Here is a 20304-nt window from a genome sequence, read left to right as displayed (position 1 = left end):
GATCAGGAAGCAGGGAGGCTTGGAAGGCAGATACAGGGAAGAAAAAACTTGAAGGGCTGCCACAGAAGGAAAAGTCCAGGCCATGCAACTGAAACTGTTTATTGAAACCTCAGTTCTACAAAAGCGTGAAAAACCCTGATACAAAGCAGTGGCCAGAGAGGCCTGGGAAGAGAATACCCGGGAGAAGAACCAGAAGAGAGGGAAACCTAGGAGCAGGACACTAAGAGAAGACTGGAAGACAAAAGGTCAGGGTTGAAGGTCCCAGCAGTCCTTGGCTCCATTAGACTAAAGCTAAGGAATGGGAGTGAAGAGGGTTCCCTGCCTTACCCAGCAGCTCCCACCTGACCCCATCAGTCCCTGGCTCTTCTGCCTCAGGGACATCACACAGGCCCATGCCAACATTTCCTTTCTCCTCTCACTCCACTTCCCTTATCTCCCACCTATACTCTTCCATCCTAGGGAAATCAAAAGTAAAAGTCAAGAAAATCCCAGGGAGGCAGAGAGGGGCCTCTCCTACGTCCATCTGGGACATGTCCCTGGTCACCAGGCGGAAGTTCTCCTTGGTGGCATCACTGTCCTGGCCAAGCAGCCAGCCACTGAGATCTAGGAGTGAATGACCTTCAGTCCTGCTGCCCCACCACCCCATAAGCTCCCACCCAGGAGGACAGGGGACCTGCCAAGGACCCAAAGAGGCAGACAGGATCTAAATCAAGCTTTGCTCCTCCAGGTTCTCAGAAACTCCCAAACCCTCTTAATGCATTCCTCGCAGCCCTACCTAGCCTGGAAAAATGAAAGACTTGAGGCGAGCCAGCTCCATGACACTGAAAAGGGAACACTGCTGAGGCTGAGGAAGTGAAGGGGGCACCGGGCTCCAAGGCCAGCGGGGAGCCAGGCCATAGGTATGGTACCAGGGGCTGGACAGCACAGTGGGGACTGTATGGTTGAGGCGGTGGCAGGCATGGCAGGTTGGGGAGTCTCTCTGGAGCTTCTGGCAAAGGTGGCAGTTATGAAGAAGAGTGGGAGGGGCAGGGGGGTCTGGGGGAGGCAATGGTGGAGGAGTTAGTGAGGCCAGAAGACTGCCCCAGAATGACCGCAGCCCTATGCTGCCTTCCAGGCAGCTGGAGACATTAGCGGGAGACGGCAGGCATTGTGGCACAGAAGGTGTGCAGGGCTCCAGGAGGCAACGGGAGGTCAGTCCAAGGTCAGGCGGCCCAGGTGTAGGGGTGCAGGACAGCCCCAAGGACTGATGTATTACGGCCACCGATGCCACAACCAGGGCCACGCTGCTCACATATGCCACAGCTAACAGGCAGGACAGCTGCAGGAGAGGAGGTAAGAAAGAAGGATTCTGTCTTTAACACATTCACCCCTTATCTCTAGAAACTTGTGTTCCAGTTGGAGGTCTCTATAGCCATTTACACCCCACTCTGCCCATCTATTCCCAACCCCATCTCCTGGGCCTTTCAGCAATCACTTCACACCGTCCCACCCTACACACCGGCCTGCTCAAGCTCCCTATCCTTCTGAGCCCCTCCTCACCTTTACCAGCCGCTGGCAGAGGGAGCCCAGGGCCAACTGCCAGGTCGGCTGCTCCAGCAGCACACACAGGTCTGTGTAGGTGTACCAGCCTCGCCGCCGTCCCTGCTGCTCAGCCACACTGGGGGAAGTGGAGAAATGACAGAGTATGCAACTCTCCTGCAGCCAGTCCAGTGGCACCCTCATACCACTCAGGACCCACCAGGAAACACTGGGAAGCTTGTTAAACCCAGATTCCTAGGCTATCTGCTGATCTAGAAACTAAGGGTGAGACCAAGACCTATATTTTATTTATTTTTATTTATTTATTTTGTTAAGACAGGATCTTGCTGTCTCCCAGGCTGGAGTGCGGTAGTGCAATCGTAGCTCACTGCAGACTCAACATCCTGGACTCAAATGATCCTCTCGCCTCAGCCTCCTGAGTAGCTGGGATTATGGGTGTACACCACTGCATCTGGCTAGTATTTTTTTCTGGTAGGGTCAGGCATCTTGCTATATTGCCCAGGCTGTCTTGAACTCCTAGACTCAAGCAATCCTCCAGCCTCGCCCTTCCAGAGTGCTAGGATTATAGACATAACTACCATACCCGCCCAATACATGTATTTTAAATAAGCTGCTTCTCACCTTCCCAAAGGTGATGAAGAAGAGGACAGACAGGTCTGGGAACCACTATCTGGGCAATTCTCTTTCTTGTCTCCTCCCTCCCGCAGTTACACAGACTCTCATCTCTAGCTCCTATGGCTGAGGCCTCAGCCCCCAAATCCCTCGAGCTCTTCTTCCCAACTCTGAGAACCTACCAGCTCTCCAACCAGCTCAGCACCTCAAAGATCTCCCGAGGGTCAGTGTAGAGATGCCAATCCTGTAAGTAAGGAGAGAGGACATCAAACCAGACTTGGATGAGCCACAGTCATTTAATAACAAGAGCCATAGCAGCAACTACAACCGCCCCTATGGCTAATGCATATTTGGCACTTACCATGTGCCAGATACTGTCTCAAAAGTTTTTACACATTAACTCATTGAATCACCACCTGCCTGGTTTCACATTATACTCTCCACTAAGCAAGAGGGGAGAAAATGACCCTGAGAATGGTCTGTGTCCACAGGGAGCTAAACATCTAGGGGCAGAGAAAGTATGGACACAAATACTCAGAACCCAATAGGATAAACTCTGACTCAGAGTGTACCCTGTGGGGCCCTGGAGGAATAGAGGAGGCGAGGAAATGTTCCACTCCTGGCCTCACTGCTCTGCTCTACGAATCTCCAAAAACTGTGGTTAGTACTGAAGAGATAGGAAAGGAAGACACTAACACAAAGGCACGAGGAGGACAGGAAGAGAAATGATGAACCAACAGAAGACTGAGAGAGAACAAAGGACTAAAGGACAGTTAAAGATGGGCCAGGGAAACTGAGCAAGAGAGAGAACAGCTGCTCACCATGGCACTCAGGAAGCCCCTCTCCAAGGCATTGAGAGTGGACACGGCCACACCCCCAGCAGCTCCCCATTCGTCATTGAAGACCTCCTCCTCCTCCCCTTCATCATAGAGGTACTTACTGGCCACCATCTGCAGAGGAACCAGAAGTGGTGGAGCAGAGCTCATAGCAGGCTCTTGGCTCTTTAGGGAGACGGGGAGGGGGTGTCTTACCATGGAGATCAGGAACAAGTCAGAGGATGACACATGCTGCAGGTAGTCTGGGTTTCGGTGCCGGAGCCGTTCAATGTACACCAGAGCCAGCATCATAGCACATGGGGAGATGCATGCCTCCCTGGGTGGTAGAAAGGATCACTAATTAAACCCAAGGGTCCTTCAGCTCTTGCAAGTCTTATGATGCTCGCTCCTGTCTTTACCTCTTATCTTTGGAAAAAAACTATTCCTGGCTGGGCACGGTGGCTCATGTCTGTAATCCCAGCACTTTGGAAGACCAAGGTGGGTGGACTGACACCAGGAGTTTGACACCAGCCTGGTCAACATGGTGAAACCCCGTCTTTACTAAAAATACAAAAATTGGCCAGAGACGGTGGCATGTGCCTGTAGTCCCAGCTACTGGGGAGACTGAGGCACAAGAATCACTGGAACCCAGGAGGCGGAGGTTGCAGTGAGCCAAGATTGTGCCACTGCACTCCAGCCTGGGTGACAGAGCGAGACTGTCTCAAAAAAAAAAAAAAAAAGAAAGAAAGAAAAAACGATTCCCCTTTCTCTAGGGCCCAAACACTCTCATCCTATCCTCATTTCCAGGCTCACCGGGACACATGAGCTACGTATTTCTTCTGGAGTCGGCGAATAGGGCTGGGGGCTGCCTTCTGGAGCAGTTCCACAGCAATGTCTGCAAGGGACAGAAGGAAGGCTGAGTGAGCAAACAAGCACCCACACCCAACACACCAGTCCCCACTGCTAGCAGAAGACCCAGATCTGTATTTTCTGAGGCCTTGGGGACAGGGCCATAGTAACAAAATAGAGATCAAATTCTCCCACACTGAGACAAAAAGTCCATTCCAAGTTTGAATTTCAGCTCACTCTAACAGGAAAGCTTATTGCCCTGTCATGTCAAACTATCCAGATTTGTCTGTCACTGCTGTTCATCCGTGGCATAAACGTGCCTTGTTTACTTGGGGAACATATGATGGATATCCTTGGAAAATTAACTTTTCAATATATAAATCAAGAGTGATTTGTATAGATATATGTGGCAGCAATGTTTTTTATTCATTTGGGCTAAAAGAATGGGAAATGCAAACTGCCCTCTTGAACCAAGTACCAACAAGCTAGCAATGAAGAAGACAGTGCAGCCACGGGGCAAACCTCTAGTCATTTTAGTGGCTGATGACAATCCCATTTTCATGCTTCTCACTTGTCCAGTCACACAACACTGCCTAACCTGCCACCGGGCTGGAGAGCTCCTCCAGGCTACAGTCGGCTTCCCAGTCCCAGCCATAGTACAGCCTCCTTCGGATCCGGGCACTCAGCTTCTGGTGTCCTGGGAGGAACTGAAACATGGCAGGGGCAGCGGAGGGTGAAGGGCAGGGAAAGGTATAATGCAGATCCTGGCTCTGGGCTGGAAGGCGGGGCGGCGGACAGGCCGGCCTTGCTGCTAGGGGGCCCGTGCCTTACCCAGACCCGCGTTCTGTGAATCGCTTGCCAATGGCAGCCTGGTCCATAGAGGCAGGAATGCCCCCACCCCCATCGAGGGCTCCCCGGGAGAAGTACTCCGAGAAGGGCCCTCGTGTGGCCACCTCTACCCCCATTCCTATACTCCGCGGCTCTCCCTCCCGGCTCAAGCGGCCGCGGCCCCAAGGAAGCACTGCTCGAGCAGCTGCCGCCCAGTCCCGGCACAGCAGTCAGGCGAGCTCGCAGCGCCGCTCAGGCCCGGAGGGGCGCGCCGGGAGGCTGGGGAGGGGGCGGGCCGCCCACTCACCGTGAAGTCCTGGAAGCCGGCGAGGGAGAAGGTGCCTTCTTCGTCCAGCAGGAGCCCGGTCAGGTCCATCGCGCCGCCAGTCGCCGCCCTGCGAAGGTGAACGGAAAGAAACGAGTTGTAGGGGGCTCGCAGAGCTGTCCTTGCCCGCCTGTCCACCTGCCCGCCTGCCTCCCCGGGGCGGGCCGCCGCCCTCGCCCTCGCCCTCGCCCTCGCCCTCGCCCTGGCAGCTCCCTCCCACCGGCGGCGGAAGGCGGGGCCCGGGCTGGCGGGCGCCTCTTCCTGTTCCGCCCCGCGCTTGGCGGGGCGCGCGGGGCCCTAGGCCCGGGAAGTGAGGTGTCGAGCGTCCGTGCGGCGCTCACCTCGCGGAGCAGAAAGGAGACGCGACTGCGAGGCGCGTACTCCGCCTGTGCCGCGTCCACCCGGCGTTTACAAGCCGCGGGGATGCCACCTGCAAGTCAGCGCCTGGTACTTCCTGCCGCCCGTCTAGCCCAGCCTCCCGCCCCGACCCGCGGGCAGGAGCCGGTCTCGAACTCCTGGTCTCACGGAACGTGGCCAAGCCCCAGGCGCCCCTGTCTGAGAAATGGGGACAATTCCTAGGGGACCACTCCACACTGAGGATGAACAAGCCAGGCGTAGCAATGGAGAAGTTAATGTGAATAAGACGAAACGCACAACAGGAAGTTGTTCCCAGTTGCTTTTTAGAAGGAGAGATTATACATACTCAGCAATGCATATGAAAAGCGTCTGAAAGGACACACAAGAAATTTAGCAGTGGGGGAACTATGAAAAGGAAGAGAAACTCAGGGGTTTTTTTTAAGTGTAATTTGAACTTTTAAACCTAAGGCTACTGCGGAAATTCTGTGATCTTAAGCGAATGTAAGGCCTCAAAACGTGTCAACACGTCCACCCAAAAGTAAACTGCGTCTACCCAAGGTTTTGTTTTGAAACCCACCCCCAGCCTCCGATCTCATGCTTGAGTAGGCCGAGGTGGGAAGAAGCTCCGATATGTGGAAGTGGGAAAGTTTAAGGAGATAGGAAAGAAACAACTTTTCTGAGTAGATGTTGTTTTCGAGTCTGTCGAGTCACGCGCTGGTGTGTTTGTTTACCCACTGACGGGAGGGAACTGGGAAGACCAGTGCGTTGAGGGTTGAGTAATGGGACGGCCACCGCCCTTCCTGAGCGAGCAGAAGCGGATCCTACGGGTATACTGGGAATCTGGAAGCCCACTTCCTGCCCCACACAGGGATACCGGGGCAGCACCACACTCCCTAGCCGCCCTGCCCACTGTGGAATAAGAAAACGGGCTGGACTGCCTGGACCGGGACCCGGACTCGGACCCCAGGTGACTTCGGCAACCAGAAAACGAAGCTGTGTAGGCGCAGGGCCAGCGGCAGCCACCGGCGCGCATGCGCGGGCCGCCCTATCCGGGCGGCGAGGCCGCGTCACGTGACGGGCTCAGCGCTCCGCCGTCACGTGACGCCCGTCCGTAGCCTCTGCTGTCCTCCGCGGCGCCCCCTTCCGCCTGACGCGCCCCCAGCGGCGGCCGCGCAGCCCTGGCTCCTCGCGGGCTCGGGCGGCGGCTGCGGCGGGGCTATGGCGAGCGGCGGAGGCGGGGGTAACACCGGCGCGGGTGGGGGGCCGGGGATGGGCCTGAGCCTGGGCCTGGGTCTGGGTCTGAGCCTAGGCATGAGTGAGGCCACCAGTGAGGCAGAGGAGGAGGCGGCCACGGCCGAGGCGGTGGGACGCCTGGCCACGACGCTGTGGCTGCGGCTCCGCGGCTGGGAGGCGGTGCTGGCGACGGCGCAGCGGTTGCTGGTGTGGGAGAAGCCGCTGCACAGCCTGGTCACGGCTGCCGCGCTCAACGGCCTCTTCTGGTAACCGCCGCGGAGGAGGGGGCGGGGCCGGGATGAGCGGGGGAGGGAGGGGTCGAGAGCACCATTCCCCTTTCTGGGTTATCACTTGGCCTGGGGGCATGACCCTTCCCCAGTTTTTGCAGGCTGACATCCGCTTAAATTGCGCATTTTTTCTATCTCTGAGTCGTGAGTCGCGAGTTAGGCCTGGAGGTGCCATTGCCCGATCAGTAGGCGCCTTTCCACCTTCTGAGATGGATGCGTGAGCCTGTCTCACCCACTCACTGCTGAGGTGCCTGTCTCTCCCTAAGGTTGCTGTCTTCCTCGTCCCTCCGGCCCTTCTTCCTACTCAGCGTCTCACTTTTGGCCTATTTTCTGCTGGATCTCTGGCAGCCTCGGTTTCTCCCTGACGTTTCAGGTGAGTGTTTCTTCATTCAGTAAGCACCCATTGGGCACTTGCTTGGTGCCTGATTCCGCTGGGTGTGGTTAAGTGGCGAGGGGAACGTACAGCAGGCCACCTGCCTCCCAGGCATAGCCCACTTCCTTTTTGTACGGAATTCCCTAAAATGAGAATTGCCCCTTTCGCAAACTAATACTACTGTAGGTGCAGTGGTTAAGATGGTGAAGTCTGCAGCCATATTGCCTGGGTTCCATTCCCTGTTCTGCCACTTACCATGTCTGTGACCTTGTAAAAGTAGCTCAATTTCTGTTTGCCTCAATTTCGTTATCTGTAAAACAGAGATGATAGAACTGCATAGAGAGGTGAGAAGAGGATTAATGAGTTAGTACACATGTTATGCTTATGACAGTGCTTCACATATAAGCCTTATAAATAGAACGTCAGTGTTGTTTTTCTTGTTCTCCATATAATTTACTTAGTAGGTGACAGGCTGTGTGTGAGTTGCTTGGGAGTTAAGCATGAGTAAAATGTAGTTCTTATGTTGGAGAAGGGTAATGTCTAAAGAAGGAGACAGACGGAAACAAAAACATGTAACAGCTCCCCCATTGGCATCTGAAGAAAGTGCTCTGGGGCTGCAGAGGAGGGACAACTATTTCTGCCTTGGGGAGTGTCTCCCAGGGCCCCTACCACTCAATGATTTGCCCCTCTTTTTCTAGCATCATCCCCAGAAGAGCCACACTCTGACAGGTGAGTACAGGCCACCTCTTGAAGACAAATGCCCACATCCTGTCCCGCTTGCCGGTGCTGGTGTCACCATGGAGTAGGGCAGTGCCCCAGCATTGTGAATGAACTGGTAACAAGCCATGGGTTTTTCATGGTCCTAGGCTCCTGTGTAGGTGTTTGTGTGCCTGCTCCTTTTAGGGCAGAGGGTTGGGTCCTTCTGGCTTTGCTTCCTAAGACCAGGACAGCCTCCTTTTGGGAGGTGGGGTCATTTGCTTTTTTAGACTAAAGATATCATTGGCATTCTCAGAGGGATTTAAGTGTCTAGGTATCTGAGGCCTCCAGGGGTCATGTCATGTCTCCCCAGTGAGGGTGCGGGGTCAGGCGCCCGGCCGCACCTGCTGAGTGTGCCCGAGTTGTGCAGATACCTGGCTGAGAGCTGGCTCACCTTCCAGATTCACCTGCAGGAGCTGCTGCAGTACAAGAGGCAGAATCCAGCTCAGGTAACCTCCCCTACATCATACAACAGTTCACTACACTGAAGGGGACGGGATGGGAATGGAGTGATATAAACTCCCTGCTTGGAGACCCTGAAAGAAGAGGCCTGGGCGCCTTCTTGAGGCAACATTCACAGCTAGTCCCTGGTGCAGGAGGCAGTCTCACCTCAGGAAATAAGCTTTTGATAGCCTGACACTTTCTCCTGCCAAAGCAGATCAGTGTGAATTACAGGTGGTGGGCATTATCTATTGCCAGCTTCCTGAATTGGTGGTCTTGAGCATCCTCTTAACCAAACTGGACCACCCCATTCCTTGAGTACATACCATCCTTCTACCAGCTGAGCAGTAGTTTCTTACCCAGCTGAGTGGGGCGCATATCTCAGCGTGCTGTTCTTGGACTTGTGCTCTTCTCTTCAGTTCTGCGTTCGAGTCTGCTCTGGCTGTGCTGTGTTGGCTGTGCTGGGACACTATGTTCCAGGGATTATGATTTCCTACATTGTCTGTGAGTAGGGTCGGTCCTTGCCCTATTTAAAGCCCTCTCCTTTCTTCTTTCCTTGGACTGACCCAGAGGGAAGACTATGCTCTCTCTGCTCAGTTTCTGATTTGTGGAGATCTCCAGGGATGCATTAGTATTAGTAACTGTGGAAGATTTACCTGGGGAGGAGGGCAGTGGATGCGGCAAGAAGAGGTTGGCACAGCCTTGGGAAAGGACCTTGCCTACCTTCAGCACTTCAGTTTAGGGACCAGTGGAATGGGGGCTCCTAGGAAATTGGCGTAGGGAGCTCTTAGTTGACGTTCTTAACCCATAGTGTTGAGTATACTGCTGTGGCCCCTGGTGGTTTATCATGAGCTGATCCAGAGGATGTACACTCGCCTGGAGCCCCTGCTCATGCAGCTGGACTACAGCATGAAGGCAGAAGCCAATGCCCTGCATCACAAACACGACAAGAGGAGTAAGGGGCTGCCCTAATCCAGGAGGGTGAAAGGGTGGGAGGGCCTTGGGTTGGGGTTCGTGAGATGCCCTGGAATTGAGATCTTCTCCAGTTCTTTAGCTGTGTTTGTCTCCCCTCCCATCATTCATGCTTGGTCATTGCTGTACTACTCTTGCTTTTCTAGAGCGTCAGGGGAAGAATGCACCCCCAGGAGGTGATGAGCCACTGGCAGAGACAGAAAGTGAAAGCGAGGCAGAGCTGGCTGGCTTCTCCCCAGTGGTGAGGTCCAGGGAAGACAGGGGTTTCAAATAGAAAGCCAGAGGAAAAATCTTTCTGCTTTGGAGCTGCCACCTCCAAAGGAGGTGGAAGCCAGAGGTTTTGGGAGAGGGGATACTCCTGATAAATTGGTTCTCTTATCCCCTCACATGTCGTGTTCATCCTGGTTCTCCTGCCAGGTGGATGTGAAGAAAACAGCATTGGCCTTGGCCATTACAGACTCAGAGCTGTCAGATGAGGAGGCTTCTATCTTGGAGAGTGGTGGCTTCTCCGTATCCCGGGCCACAACTCCGCAGCTGACTGATGTCTCCGAGGGTATGGGGAGCCCTTTGCTGCCCTGCTCCCCACCACAATCTTTGTGTTCCCTACCGTGGGTACTTGCTGTGCTCTCTGGCCCACTCACTCTCTAATTCTACTCAGCTCCTAAAAGACCTTTACACCTAAGGTTTGGCCCAGCTTTCCATGTCTTGAGTTCTCATCCTTGAACTCATTGGCTGTTGTGGCTAATCAGAGCAGCAGCAGGCCCATTCTTAATTCTTTGTTCTCTGCACAGATTTGGACCAGCAGAGCCTGCCAAGTGAACCAGAGGAGACCCTAAGCCGGGACCTAGGGGAGGGAGAGGAGGGAGAGCTGGCCCCTCCCGAAGACCTGCTAGGCCGTCCTCAAGCCCTGTCAAGGCAAGCCCTGGACTCGGAGGAAGAGGAAGAAGATGTGGCAGCTAAGGAAACCTTGCTGCAGCTCTCATCCCCCCTCCACTTTGTGAACACGCACTTCAATGGGGCAGGGTCCCCCCCAGATGGAGAGAAATGCTCCCCTGGAGGACCAGTGGAGACACTGAGCCCCAAGACAGTGAGTGGTGGCCTCACTGCTCTGCCCGGCACCCTGTCACCTCCACTTTGCCTTGTTGGAAGTGACCCGGCCCCCTCCCCTTCCATTCTCCCACCTGTTCCCCAGGACTCACCCCAGCCCCTGCCTGCCCCTGAGGAAGAAGAGGCACTCACCACTGAGGACTTTGAGTTGCTGGATCAGGGGGAGCTGGAGCAGCTGAATGCAGAGCTGGGCTTGGAGCCAGAGACATCCCCAAAACCCCCTGATGCTCCACCCCTCGGGCCCGACATGCATTCTCTGGTACAGTCAGACCAAGAAGCTCAGGCCGTGGCAGAGCCATGAGCCATTGGGGAAGGAGCTGCAGGCACAGTAGGGCTTCCTGGCTAGGAGTGTTGCTGTTTCCTCCTTTGCCTACCACTCTGGGGAGGGGCAGTGCGTGGGGAAGCTGGCTGTTGGATGGTAGCCATTCCACCCTCTGCCTGCCTGCTGTCCTGGGCATGGTGTAGTACCTGTGCCTAGGATTGGTTTTAAATTTGTAAATAATTTTCCATTTGGGTTAGTGGATGTGAACAGGGCTAGGGAAGTCCTTCCCACAGCCTGCGCTTGCCTCCCTGCCTCATCTCTATTTTCATTCCACTATACCCGAAGCCCTGATGGTCTGGCCCTTTCTTTTTCCTCCTATCCTCAGGGACCTGTGCTGCTCTGCCCTCATGTCCCACTTGGTTGTTTAGTTCAGGCACTTTATTTTTCTCTCGTCTTGTGTTCCTTTCTGCTTTGTTTCCCTGCTGTGTCTGTCCTTAGCAGCTTAACCCCATCCTTTGCCAGCTCCTCCTATCCCGTGGGCACTGGCCAAGCTTTAGGGAGGCTCCTGGTCTGGGAAGTAAAGAGTAAACCTGGGGCGGTGGGTCAGGCCAGTAGTTACACTCTTAGGTCACTGTAGTCTGTGTAACCTTCACTGCATCCTTGCCCCATTCAGCCCGGCCTTTCATGATGCAGGAGAGCAGGGATCCCACAGTACATGGCGCCAGCACTGGAGGTGGTGAGCATGCACTCTCTTGAGATGAGGAGCTTCCTTACTGCTCCTCTGGGTGATCCAAGTGTAGTGGGACCCCCTACTAGGGTCAGAAAGTGGACACTAACATCTGTGCAGGTGTTGACTTGAAAAATAAAGTGTTGATTGGCTAGAACTGCTGCCTCCCTGACTGTGAGCTGCCTTCCACACCCTGCACTGCACTGCATTCTCTCCTCACCCTTAAACTGCTTCACTCCAGTCTGTTCTGGCTGTTTATTACCTTGTTGCAGAACAGGGCCGAAGCAAGGATTACCTTGACAACCCTAGCTTCTCCTTAGCCATCTTCCCTGACAGTGTGATCTGTTTAGTGAGATTTAGCATGTGTGAATAAAGTGTATGCAGGAGGAAATTGCTTTGTCTTCCCAATCCGTAGAAATGTGGGACCATATAAATTGTGTTTTACCATGTGGCCTACAACCTTAACACTATTTTGTTAAGAAGTCTTCACCCATCTACATGCTAACAACTCACTCAGCCCAGATTTATCTATACTGGGGAAGCCAAACAAGCAATAGAGGACCTTTACCTGTGTTAGAAATGAGTTGGAGCCAAGGAACACTGAAGAAATAGTATCTTAACAGTTACTGAGTCCATTGTATGTGCTTGGCTCTGCTCTGAGTGATCTATATGTAGTATTAAGATTTTTGCTCACAGCTCAGATGTATACTGTTACTAACTTCATTTTATAGACAGGTTAAGTTTCCTGAAGGCCACAGGTCCCAGTAAATTGTGGAGCCAGAACCCAAACCCAAGAAGTTTTGGCTTCTGCAAATGCATGAAACAGCCCCTGTCCATTAATAGGGCACAGGTAGGAAGATGCACAAGGATGTGGGAACTATAGAGAACCAATCTGATACCTTGGCTTAAGAAAGAGTGGACATGGCAAGCCTTCCTCTTCGGGGAAGAAAAGCCCAGAACTGAGCAGATGGCCTCATTTATGAGTTCATGTCCTCCGCCTTCAGCTGGAGGTACCATATGGCGATGCTACCTGTCTTTCTGCTGGAGGTACCATATGGTAATGCTACCTGTCTTTCTGAGGTTGACTTTTGTGCCATGTCTTTCCTAAGTTTAAGCATTTTTCTGTTTGCTTCACATTTGACTGAGAATCATTCCAGGGTTTGACTGAGCCCCTGTCCTGTGCCACTGAAGGAACTCAAACTTTTCATCATTTAGAGATTTCCGAGGGGAATGGAAAAACAGTTGTAATCAATAAGCAAGCAATTCAAGAAAAATAGGCAATGGCTGCAACATGTCCTATCTTTAATCCATTTTCTTATTAAGCTTGGACATTGACAATAGAACCAGAAGCTTGTAGCTGGATCAAAATATTCTCCATAGGCCTGGAGTTTCATTAGGGTCTATTCTTTTGTTGTTGTTTTGTTTTTTTGAGACGGAGTCTTGTTCTGTTGCCCAGGCTGGAGTGCAATGGTGCAATCTTGGCTCACTGCAACCTCCGCCTCCCAGGTTCAAACAATTTTCCTGCCTCAGCCTCCCAAGTAGCTGGGATTACAGGCGCGTGCCACGAGGCCTGGCTATTTTTTGTTATTTTTAGTAGAGGTGGAGTTTCACCATGTTGGCCAGGCTAGTCTCGAAATCCTGACCTCAGGTGATTCACCCACCTCGGCCTCCCGAGGTGCTGGGATTGCAGGTGTCAGCCACAGCGCCCGGCCTCGTGAGGGTCTATTCTTTTTTTTTTTTTTTTTTTTTTGAGACAGAGTCTCGCTGTCGCCCAGGCTGGAGTGCAGTGGCGTGATCTCGGCTCACTGCAGGCTCCGCCCCCCGGGGTTCACGCCATTCTCCTGCCTCAGCCTCCTGAGTAGCTGGGACTACAGGCGCCCGCCACCTCGCCCGGCTAATTTTTTGTATTTTTAGTGGAGACAGGGTTTCACCGTGTCTCTAGCTAGGGTGGTCTCGATCTCCTGACCTCGTGATCCGCCCGCCTCGGCCTCCCAAAGTGCTGGGATTACAGTCGTGAGCCACCGCACCCGGCCTCGAAGGTCTATTCTTTACATTCACCATGGTCTGATGGTTGCTACATGTTTGTCTATGATTTTTTTTTTCTATTATCAGGTGTCTTGGCCGTTTCATGCCCCGTGATGAAAGGGCCAGAGGTTTTCATATGAGTAAAAGAAAAAAACAGAAATGTGAAACCTACAATTAGGCTAAACAAAGATCAATTGGAAAAGTACAGGCTGAGGGGAGAAGAGTTGGCTACATGTTTATGTTGGGGGAGGAGGAATACATTTTAGCTATGTATTCAAACAGCTAATAGTTTAATGTTGCTGCTTATAAACTTAATTTTAGGCTGCATTAATAAAAGTGTAGTCTCCAAAACAATAAATGTGATAATTCTAGTGTCTCGTGCACGAATATTCTAATACTTCCAGAGGATGGCTTGCTATGCTTGTGGGCAAATTGTAGTGTGTCCAGGAGATGACTGCTAGAAATGAAGGCTGAAAATCACATGACAAACTGTTGGAGGAACTGGGAATCTCTAATCCAAGAAGAGAGCTGAGTTGGTTCACATCAGCTGGCTTCAAACTTCAAAGGTTTGTCTGCAGGACTTCAGAGGGCAGATACGAGTTGAGTTTGGTTGATAATAGTGCTAAGTAGAATTTAATTTTCTAGTCAAGGGAATATTGCAAAACAGTAGATTTAAATGATCTTCAAAAGTATAATGATCAAGGGCGGTGATTCTAAGAATAATTCCATCATGGAAGGACAATATTATCACCATGTTTTGCTTTTAGTGTCCAACTAAAGTCAGCTTGGACTTTTCTTCCTCTGTCTGCTCCCTTAAAAGTTGGTATTTTGGGCCGGGTGCGGTGGCTCACGCCTGTAATCCCAGCACTTTGGGAGGCCGAGGCGGGCGGATCACAAGGTCAGGAGATCGAGACCATCCTGGCTAACACGGTGAAACCCCGTCTCTACTAAAAATACAAAAAATTAGCCGGGCGAGGTGGCAGGCACCTGTAGTCCCAGCTACGCGGGAGGCTGAGGCAGGAGAATGGCCTGAACCCCAGGGGGTGGAGCCTGCAGTGAGCCGAGATCGCGCCACTGCACTCCAGCCTGGGTGAAAGAGCGAGACTCCGTCTCAAAAAAAAAAAAAAAAAAAAAAAGTTGGTATTTTGGACCAGGCACGGTGGCTCACGCCTGTAATCCCGGCACTTTGGGAGGCCAAGGTGGGCGGATCACTTGAGGTCAGGATTTCGAGACTAGCCTGGCCAACATGGTGAAACCTCGTCTCTACTAAAAATACAAAAATAATCTGGGTGTGCTGGCATGTGCCTGTAATCCCAGCTACTTGGGAGGCTGAGGCAGGAGAATTGCTTGAACTGGGAAAGTGGAGGTTGCAGTGAGCCTAGATCGTGCCATTGCACTCTAGCCCAGGCGAAGAAGCAAGTCTCAGAAAAAAAAAAAAAATGAGGTGAATGGATAAATCCGTTCATGAATTAATGCGGTGATGGAGTAATGAGATATCATGGGAGTGGAACTCATGGCTATATAAAAAGAGGAAGAGAGATCTGAGCTAGCATGCTCAGCCCCCTCACCATGTGATCCTCTGTGCTACCTGAAGACTCTGCAGAGTCCCTATCAGCAAGAAGACCCTCACCAGATGCGGCTCCCCGACCTTCGACTTCTCATTCCCCATCACTGTAAGAAATTATTTTCCTTTATAAATTACCCAGTTTCAGGTATTCTGTTATGATATAAACAACGGAAAATGGATGAAGACAGGTACCTTCTGCTCATTATATCCAAAACTGAACACATCCTCTTTCCACTCTGCACTCCACTCCCCCACCTTCCCAAAACAGAAGTCTTTTTCTGTAATTTCCATCTCACTTGCTGGTATACCAACCACGAAGACCTCCTTCTCCCTCATCTCACACTCAGTTGATCGCCAGTTGTTGCTGATTTCTTGAATGTCACCTCCATCACAGCCCTGCCTCACATCCTCCTCATCTTACCTGGCCCAGTGGGACAGTTTCCTTGCCATATACTTGTCCCCCCACCTGAAATTTGTGCCCAAGAAGGTGGCTGGATTATCTTAAAATACAAATCTGATGACCTCTCTACTACTTACTGTTAACCGAAGGCTCTCCTCCTCTGAGACATAAATTCAACCTCCCTGATACAGTCAAGAAGTCTGAGGCAGGGCGCAGTGGCTCACGCCTGTAATTCTAGCACTTCGGGAGGCTGAAGCAGGCGTATCACCTGAGGTCAGGAGTTTGAGACCTGGCCAACATAGTGAAACCCTGTCTCTACCAAAAATACAAACATTAGCCAAGAGTGGTGGTGCACACCTGTAATCCTAGCTACTGGAGAGGCTGAGGCCAGAGAATCGCTCGAACCTGGGGGGAATAAGTTGCAGTGAGCCAAGATCATGCCATTGCACTCCAGGCTGGGTGACAGGAGCAAAACTCCCTTTTGGAAGAAAAAAAAAAAAAAAACGAAGTCTCTGAGGCTGGGTGCAGTGGCTCACGCCTGTAATCCCAGCACTTTGGGAGGTCAAGGTGGGCGGATCACCTGAGGTCAAGAGTTTAAGACCAGCCTGGCCAACATGGTGAAACCCCGTCTCTACTAAAAATACAAAAACTAGCCAAGAGTGGTGGCGTGCTCCTGTAATCCCAGCTACTGGGGAGGTGGAGGCATGAGAATCACTTGAACCCAGGAGGTGGAGGTTGCAGTGAGCCAAGATCGCCCATCTGCACTCCAGCCTGGGCGACAAAGCGAGACTCTGTCTCAGAAAAAAACAAAAGTAATCCCAGCACTTTGAGAGGCCAAGGATGGATCATTTGAGGTCAGGAGTTCAAGACCAGCCTGGCCAACATGGTGAAACTCCATCTCTACTAAAAATACAAAAATTAGCCAGGTGTGGTGGCGCATGCCTGTAGTTCCAGCTACTCAGGAGGCTGAGGCGGGAGAATCGCTTGAATCTGGGAGGCAGAGGTTGCAGTGAGCCGAGATCGTGCCACAGCACTCCAGCCTGGGCAGCAGAGCAAGACTCCATCTCAAAAAAAAAAAAAAAAAAGTATTCTGAGATTTGACCCTGGCCTGTCTTTACAGCAACAGCAAACCCCAAACAGCTTGTCCTTCCCACTGCTCAGTTGTGCTGCCCTCCCCCACCTCTGCTCTACACACCCTATCCCTTCACTTGTCACTTGGCAAATGTCTCACTTACCTTTTTCTTTTCTTTTCTTTTCTTTTTGAGACGGAGTCTCGCTCTCTCACCCAGGCTGGAGTGCAGTGGCATGATCTCAGTTCACTGCAACCTCCACCTCCCGGGTTCAAGCGATTCTCCTGCCTCAGCCTCCCAAGTAGCTGGGACTACAGGCTTACACTACCATGCCCTGTTAATTTTTTTGTATTTTTAGTAGAGACATGGTTTCATCATGTTGGTCAGGCTGGTCTCGAACTCCTGACCTCAAATGATCCACCCGCCTCTGCCTCCCAAAGTGCTGGGATTACAAGCGAGAGCTACCATGCCCGACCTTCACTTATCTTTTAAAATGTACTTCAGGCCACACCTCATCTACCAATGTCCCCTGATATCCCTCACCATGCCACCCCCCACCTCAATGTCAGTCCTGCTCTCCTAGGGCTTTTGTAGTCTACTGGGCATACTTCTGTTTTCCCACTTATCACAGGGAATCCTTATACCCTCTCTGAAAGTATGTGGATATAGAGTATATAGGTCTGTGTGTGTGTGTATGTGTGTGTGTGTGTGTGTGTACAGATACATATATATGTATGTATACTCTCCACAATACTGCTTATTCTTGAGGGCAGAGACAATGTCTTATCATCTGAATATCCTCAAAGCCTAGCATAGTGTCTGGCACATAATAGGTGCTCAAAAAATGCGTGTTAGACTAAACTAATACTAGAGTAACCAGTTATAGATTTTGAAGCAACTAGTGAAAAGAGTTTGGTGATTGATACATGCCTATGTTATCGATGCATGCCTTTGCTTGTCCGTTACTGTTCTAGAGGGAATAGTAGCTAGGTTAAAATAATCGGCAGATAGACTTGTGAGTTCTTTTTCCCTGGACTAGGTTAAAGGCAATTCAAACAATCTAGAGCTGGAGGTTCATATTTGCTGGTTTGGGAGCGGGGTTTTCTGAGTTTAAGGTAAGATTGCCCAACTAGCTTGATCTTCTGTGATTGCATCAAATTACTATGTTATTTGGAAAACAATTTTGGATTTAGACTCTTTTTTGAGACAGAGTCTTTCTCTGTTGGCCAGGCTGGAGTGCAGTGGTAAGATCATAGCTCACTGCAGCCTTAAATTCCTGGGCTCAAGTGATCCCTTTGCCCTAGCCTCCCGAGTAGCTGGGACTACAGGTGCCCACTACCATGCCCAGCTAATTTTTTGTTTGTTTTGAGACAGAATTTCACTCTTGTTGCATAGGCTGGAGTGAAATGGTGTGATCTCAGCTCACCGCAAACTCCACCTCCCGGATTCAAGTGATTCTCCTGCCTCAGCCTCCCTAGTAGCTGGGATTACAGGCGTGCACCACCACACCTGGCTAATTTTGTATTTTTAGTAGAGACAGGGTTTCTCCATGTTGGTAAGGCTGGTCTCAAACTCCCGACCTCAAGTGATCCACCCGCCTCGGCCTCCCAAAGTGCTGGGATTACAGGTGTGAGCCACCGCACCTGGCCCAGCTAATTTTTAAAGTATCTTTTAGAGACAAGGTCTTGCTTTGTTGCCCAGGCTGGTCTCAAATTCTCAACTTCAAACAATCTTCCCACCACAGACTGCTGAGAAGCTAGGATTACAGGCGTGAGCCACTGCACCTGTGATATGGTTTGGTTGTGTCCTCACCCAAATCTCATCCTTTAGGAAATGACTAGATCATGAAGGCTCCACCCTCATAAATGGGGTTAGTGGGCTGGGCATCGTGGCTCACCCCTGTAATCCCAGTACTTTGGGAGGCCAAGGCCAGTGGATCACTTGAGGTCAGGAATTCAAGACCAGCCTGGCCAACATGGTGAAACTCGGGAGGCAGAGGTTACAGTGAGCCGAGATCATGCCATTGCACTCCAGCCTGGGCGACAAAGTGAGACTCTGTCTCAAAAAAAAAAAAGGCGGGGCACGGTGGCTCACGCCTGTAATCCCAGCACTTTGGGAGGCCGAGGCAGGTGGATCACCTGAAGTCAGGAGTTCGAGACCAGCCTGACCAACATGGTGAAACCCTGTCTCTACTAAAAATAGAAAAATTAGCCTGGCATGGTGGTGCGCGCCTGTAGTCCCAGCTACATAGGAGCCTGAGGCAGGATAATCACTTGAATCCAGGAGGCAGAGGTTGCAGTGAGCCAGGATAGCGCCACTGCACACCAGCCTGGGTGACAGACAGAGACCCTGTCTCAAAAAAAAAAAAAAAAAATGGGGGTTAGTGCCCTTATAAAAGGACTTGACATAACCTAACCCTGTTTGCACCTTCTACCATTTGAGGACACATAGAAGGTGCCATCTATGAGGATGGGCTCTCACTAGACACCAAAGCTGCTGGTGCCTTGATCTTGGACTTCCCAGCATCCAGAATTGTAAGCAATAAACTTTGATTGTTTATAAATTATCTAGTCTCAGGTATTTAGTTATAGCAGCCCAAATGGACTAAGGCAACACTTCAGTAAAAAGTGTCAATACCAGTGTACTGATAATTTACTTCTGCGTAACAAACTACTCTAAAGTTAGCAGCCTAAAACAACAAACATTATCTCACACTACTTCTGAGGATTAGGAATCTGGGTAGTTGGCCAGGTGTGGTGGCTCACGCCTGTAATCCCAGCACTTTGGGAGGCTGAGGCGGGCGGATCACGAGGTCAGGAGTTCGAGACTATCCTGGCCAACCTGGTGAAACCCTGTCTCTATTAAAATACACAAATAAGCTGGGTGTGGTGGCACATGCCCATAATCCCAGCTACTCGGGAGGCTGAGACACAAGAATTGCTTGAACCCAGGAGGCGGAGGTTGCAGTGAGCCAAGATCGTGCCACTGCACTCCAACCTAGGCAACAGAGCAAGACCCTGTCTCATAAAAAAAAAAGCACAAACAACTAATAATACACATTTGTTAATTATTGAGTATGTGTCAGTCATAGAGGTCAGTGCTTTATATGCATCATTTTATTTAATCTTCATCACTCCACATTGATGTAGGAACTGATTTTTATAGATGAGGAACTGGAGACTTATTGAGGTAAAATGACTTGGCCAAAGTCACGCAGCTGGTTGTGATCACAATACTGTTTTTCAGTATTCTGGTATTCCCACATATCCTTATATTTTAAAGTACCAAAACAGAACTTTAGTTGAGGTGAAATAATTCCTTTTATTTATTTATTTAGTTTTTTTGAGATGGAGTATCGCTCTGTCGCCCAGGCTGGAGTGCAGTGGCACAATCTTGGATCACTGCTGCCTCCGCCTCCCGGGTTCAAGCGATTCTTCTGCCTCAGCCTCCCGAGCAGCTGGGACTATAGGTGTGCACCACCATGCCTGGCAAATTTTTCTATTTTTTTAGTAGAGACGGAGTTTCACTATGTTGATCAGGCTGGTCTTGAACTCCTGACCTCCACCTGCCTTGGCCTCCCAAAGTGCTGGGATTACAGCTGTGAGCCACTGTGCCTGGCCCTAGGTGAAATAATTCTTTAAGCGTTAAAAAAAGAAATCTGGGCTGGGCGCGGTGGCTCACGCTTGTAATCCCAGCACTTTGGGAGGCCGAGGCGGGCGGATCACGAGGTCAGGAGATCGAGACCACGGTGAAACCCCG

At 51.3% G+C, this 20304-nt stretch overlaps 2 protein-coding genes across 5 annotated transcripts; one reads left to right on the top strand and one right to left on the bottom strand.

Moving 5' to 3' along the window:
- Positions 1-83: 83 nt before the first annotated feature.
- On the bottom strand, positions 84-6078 carry CNPPD1 (cyclin Pas1/PHO80 domain containing 1). 3 transcript variants are annotated; one of them, XM_058438201.1, is made up of 9 exons: positions 6061-6078; positions 4951-5038; positions 4414-4522; positions 3780-3861; positions 3183-3303; positions 2973-3101; positions 2334-2395; positions 1540-1657; positions 84-1318 (listed from the first exon to the last, which is right to left on the bottom strand). In XM_058438201.1, the coding sequence occupies exons 2-9, from the start codon at positions 5017-5019 to the stop codon at positions 776-778; spliced, it is 1233 nt and encodes a 410-aa protein (XP_058294184.1). In that variant the 5' UTR covers positions 5020-5038; positions 6061-6078; the 3' UTR covers positions 84-775. The 3 variants fall into 3 exon arrangements, with proteins under 3 accessions (XP_058294184.1, XP_032610344.1, XP_032610345.1); XM_032754453.2 differs by lacking the exon at positions 6061-6078 and adding an exon at positions 5310-5527; XM_032754454.2 differs by lacking the exon at positions 6061-6078 and adding an exon at positions 5189-5206.
- Positions 6079-6428: 350 nt separating this feature from the next.
- On the top strand, positions 6429-11640 carry RETREG2 (reticulophagy regulator family member 2). 2 transcript variants are annotated; one of them, XM_058438198.1, is made up of 10 exons: positions 6429-6824; positions 7112-7218; positions 7917-7947; positions 8288-8423; positions 8835-8919; positions 9227-9370; positions 9534-9628; positions 9805-9940; positions 10179-10753; positions 11430-11640. In XM_058438198.1, exons 1-10 carry the CDS (start codon positions 6544-6546, stop codon positions 11442-11444), a joined length of 1605 nt encoding a protein of 534 aa, XP_058294181.1. In that variant the 5' UTR covers positions 6429-6543; the 3' UTR covers positions 11445-11640. The 2 variants fall into 2 exon arrangements, with proteins under 2 accessions (XP_058294181.1, XP_032610340.1); XM_032754449.2 differs by having other exon boundaries at positions 10179-11640.
- The last annotated feature ends 8664 nt before the right edge of the window (positions 11641-20304 follow it).

This window comes from Hylobates moloch, unplaced genomic scaffold, assembly GCF_009828535.3.
Source record: "Hylobates moloch isolate HMO894 unplaced genomic scaffold, HMol_V3 SCAFFOLD_1, whole genome shotgun sequence".
NCBI classification, from domain to species: domain Eukaryota; kingdom Metazoa; phylum Chordata; class Mammalia; order Primates; family Hylobatidae; genus Hylobates; species Hylobates moloch.
The sequence above is the reverse complement of the archived record's forward strand: the minus strand, read 5'-3'. Positions and strand labels throughout refer to the sequence as shown.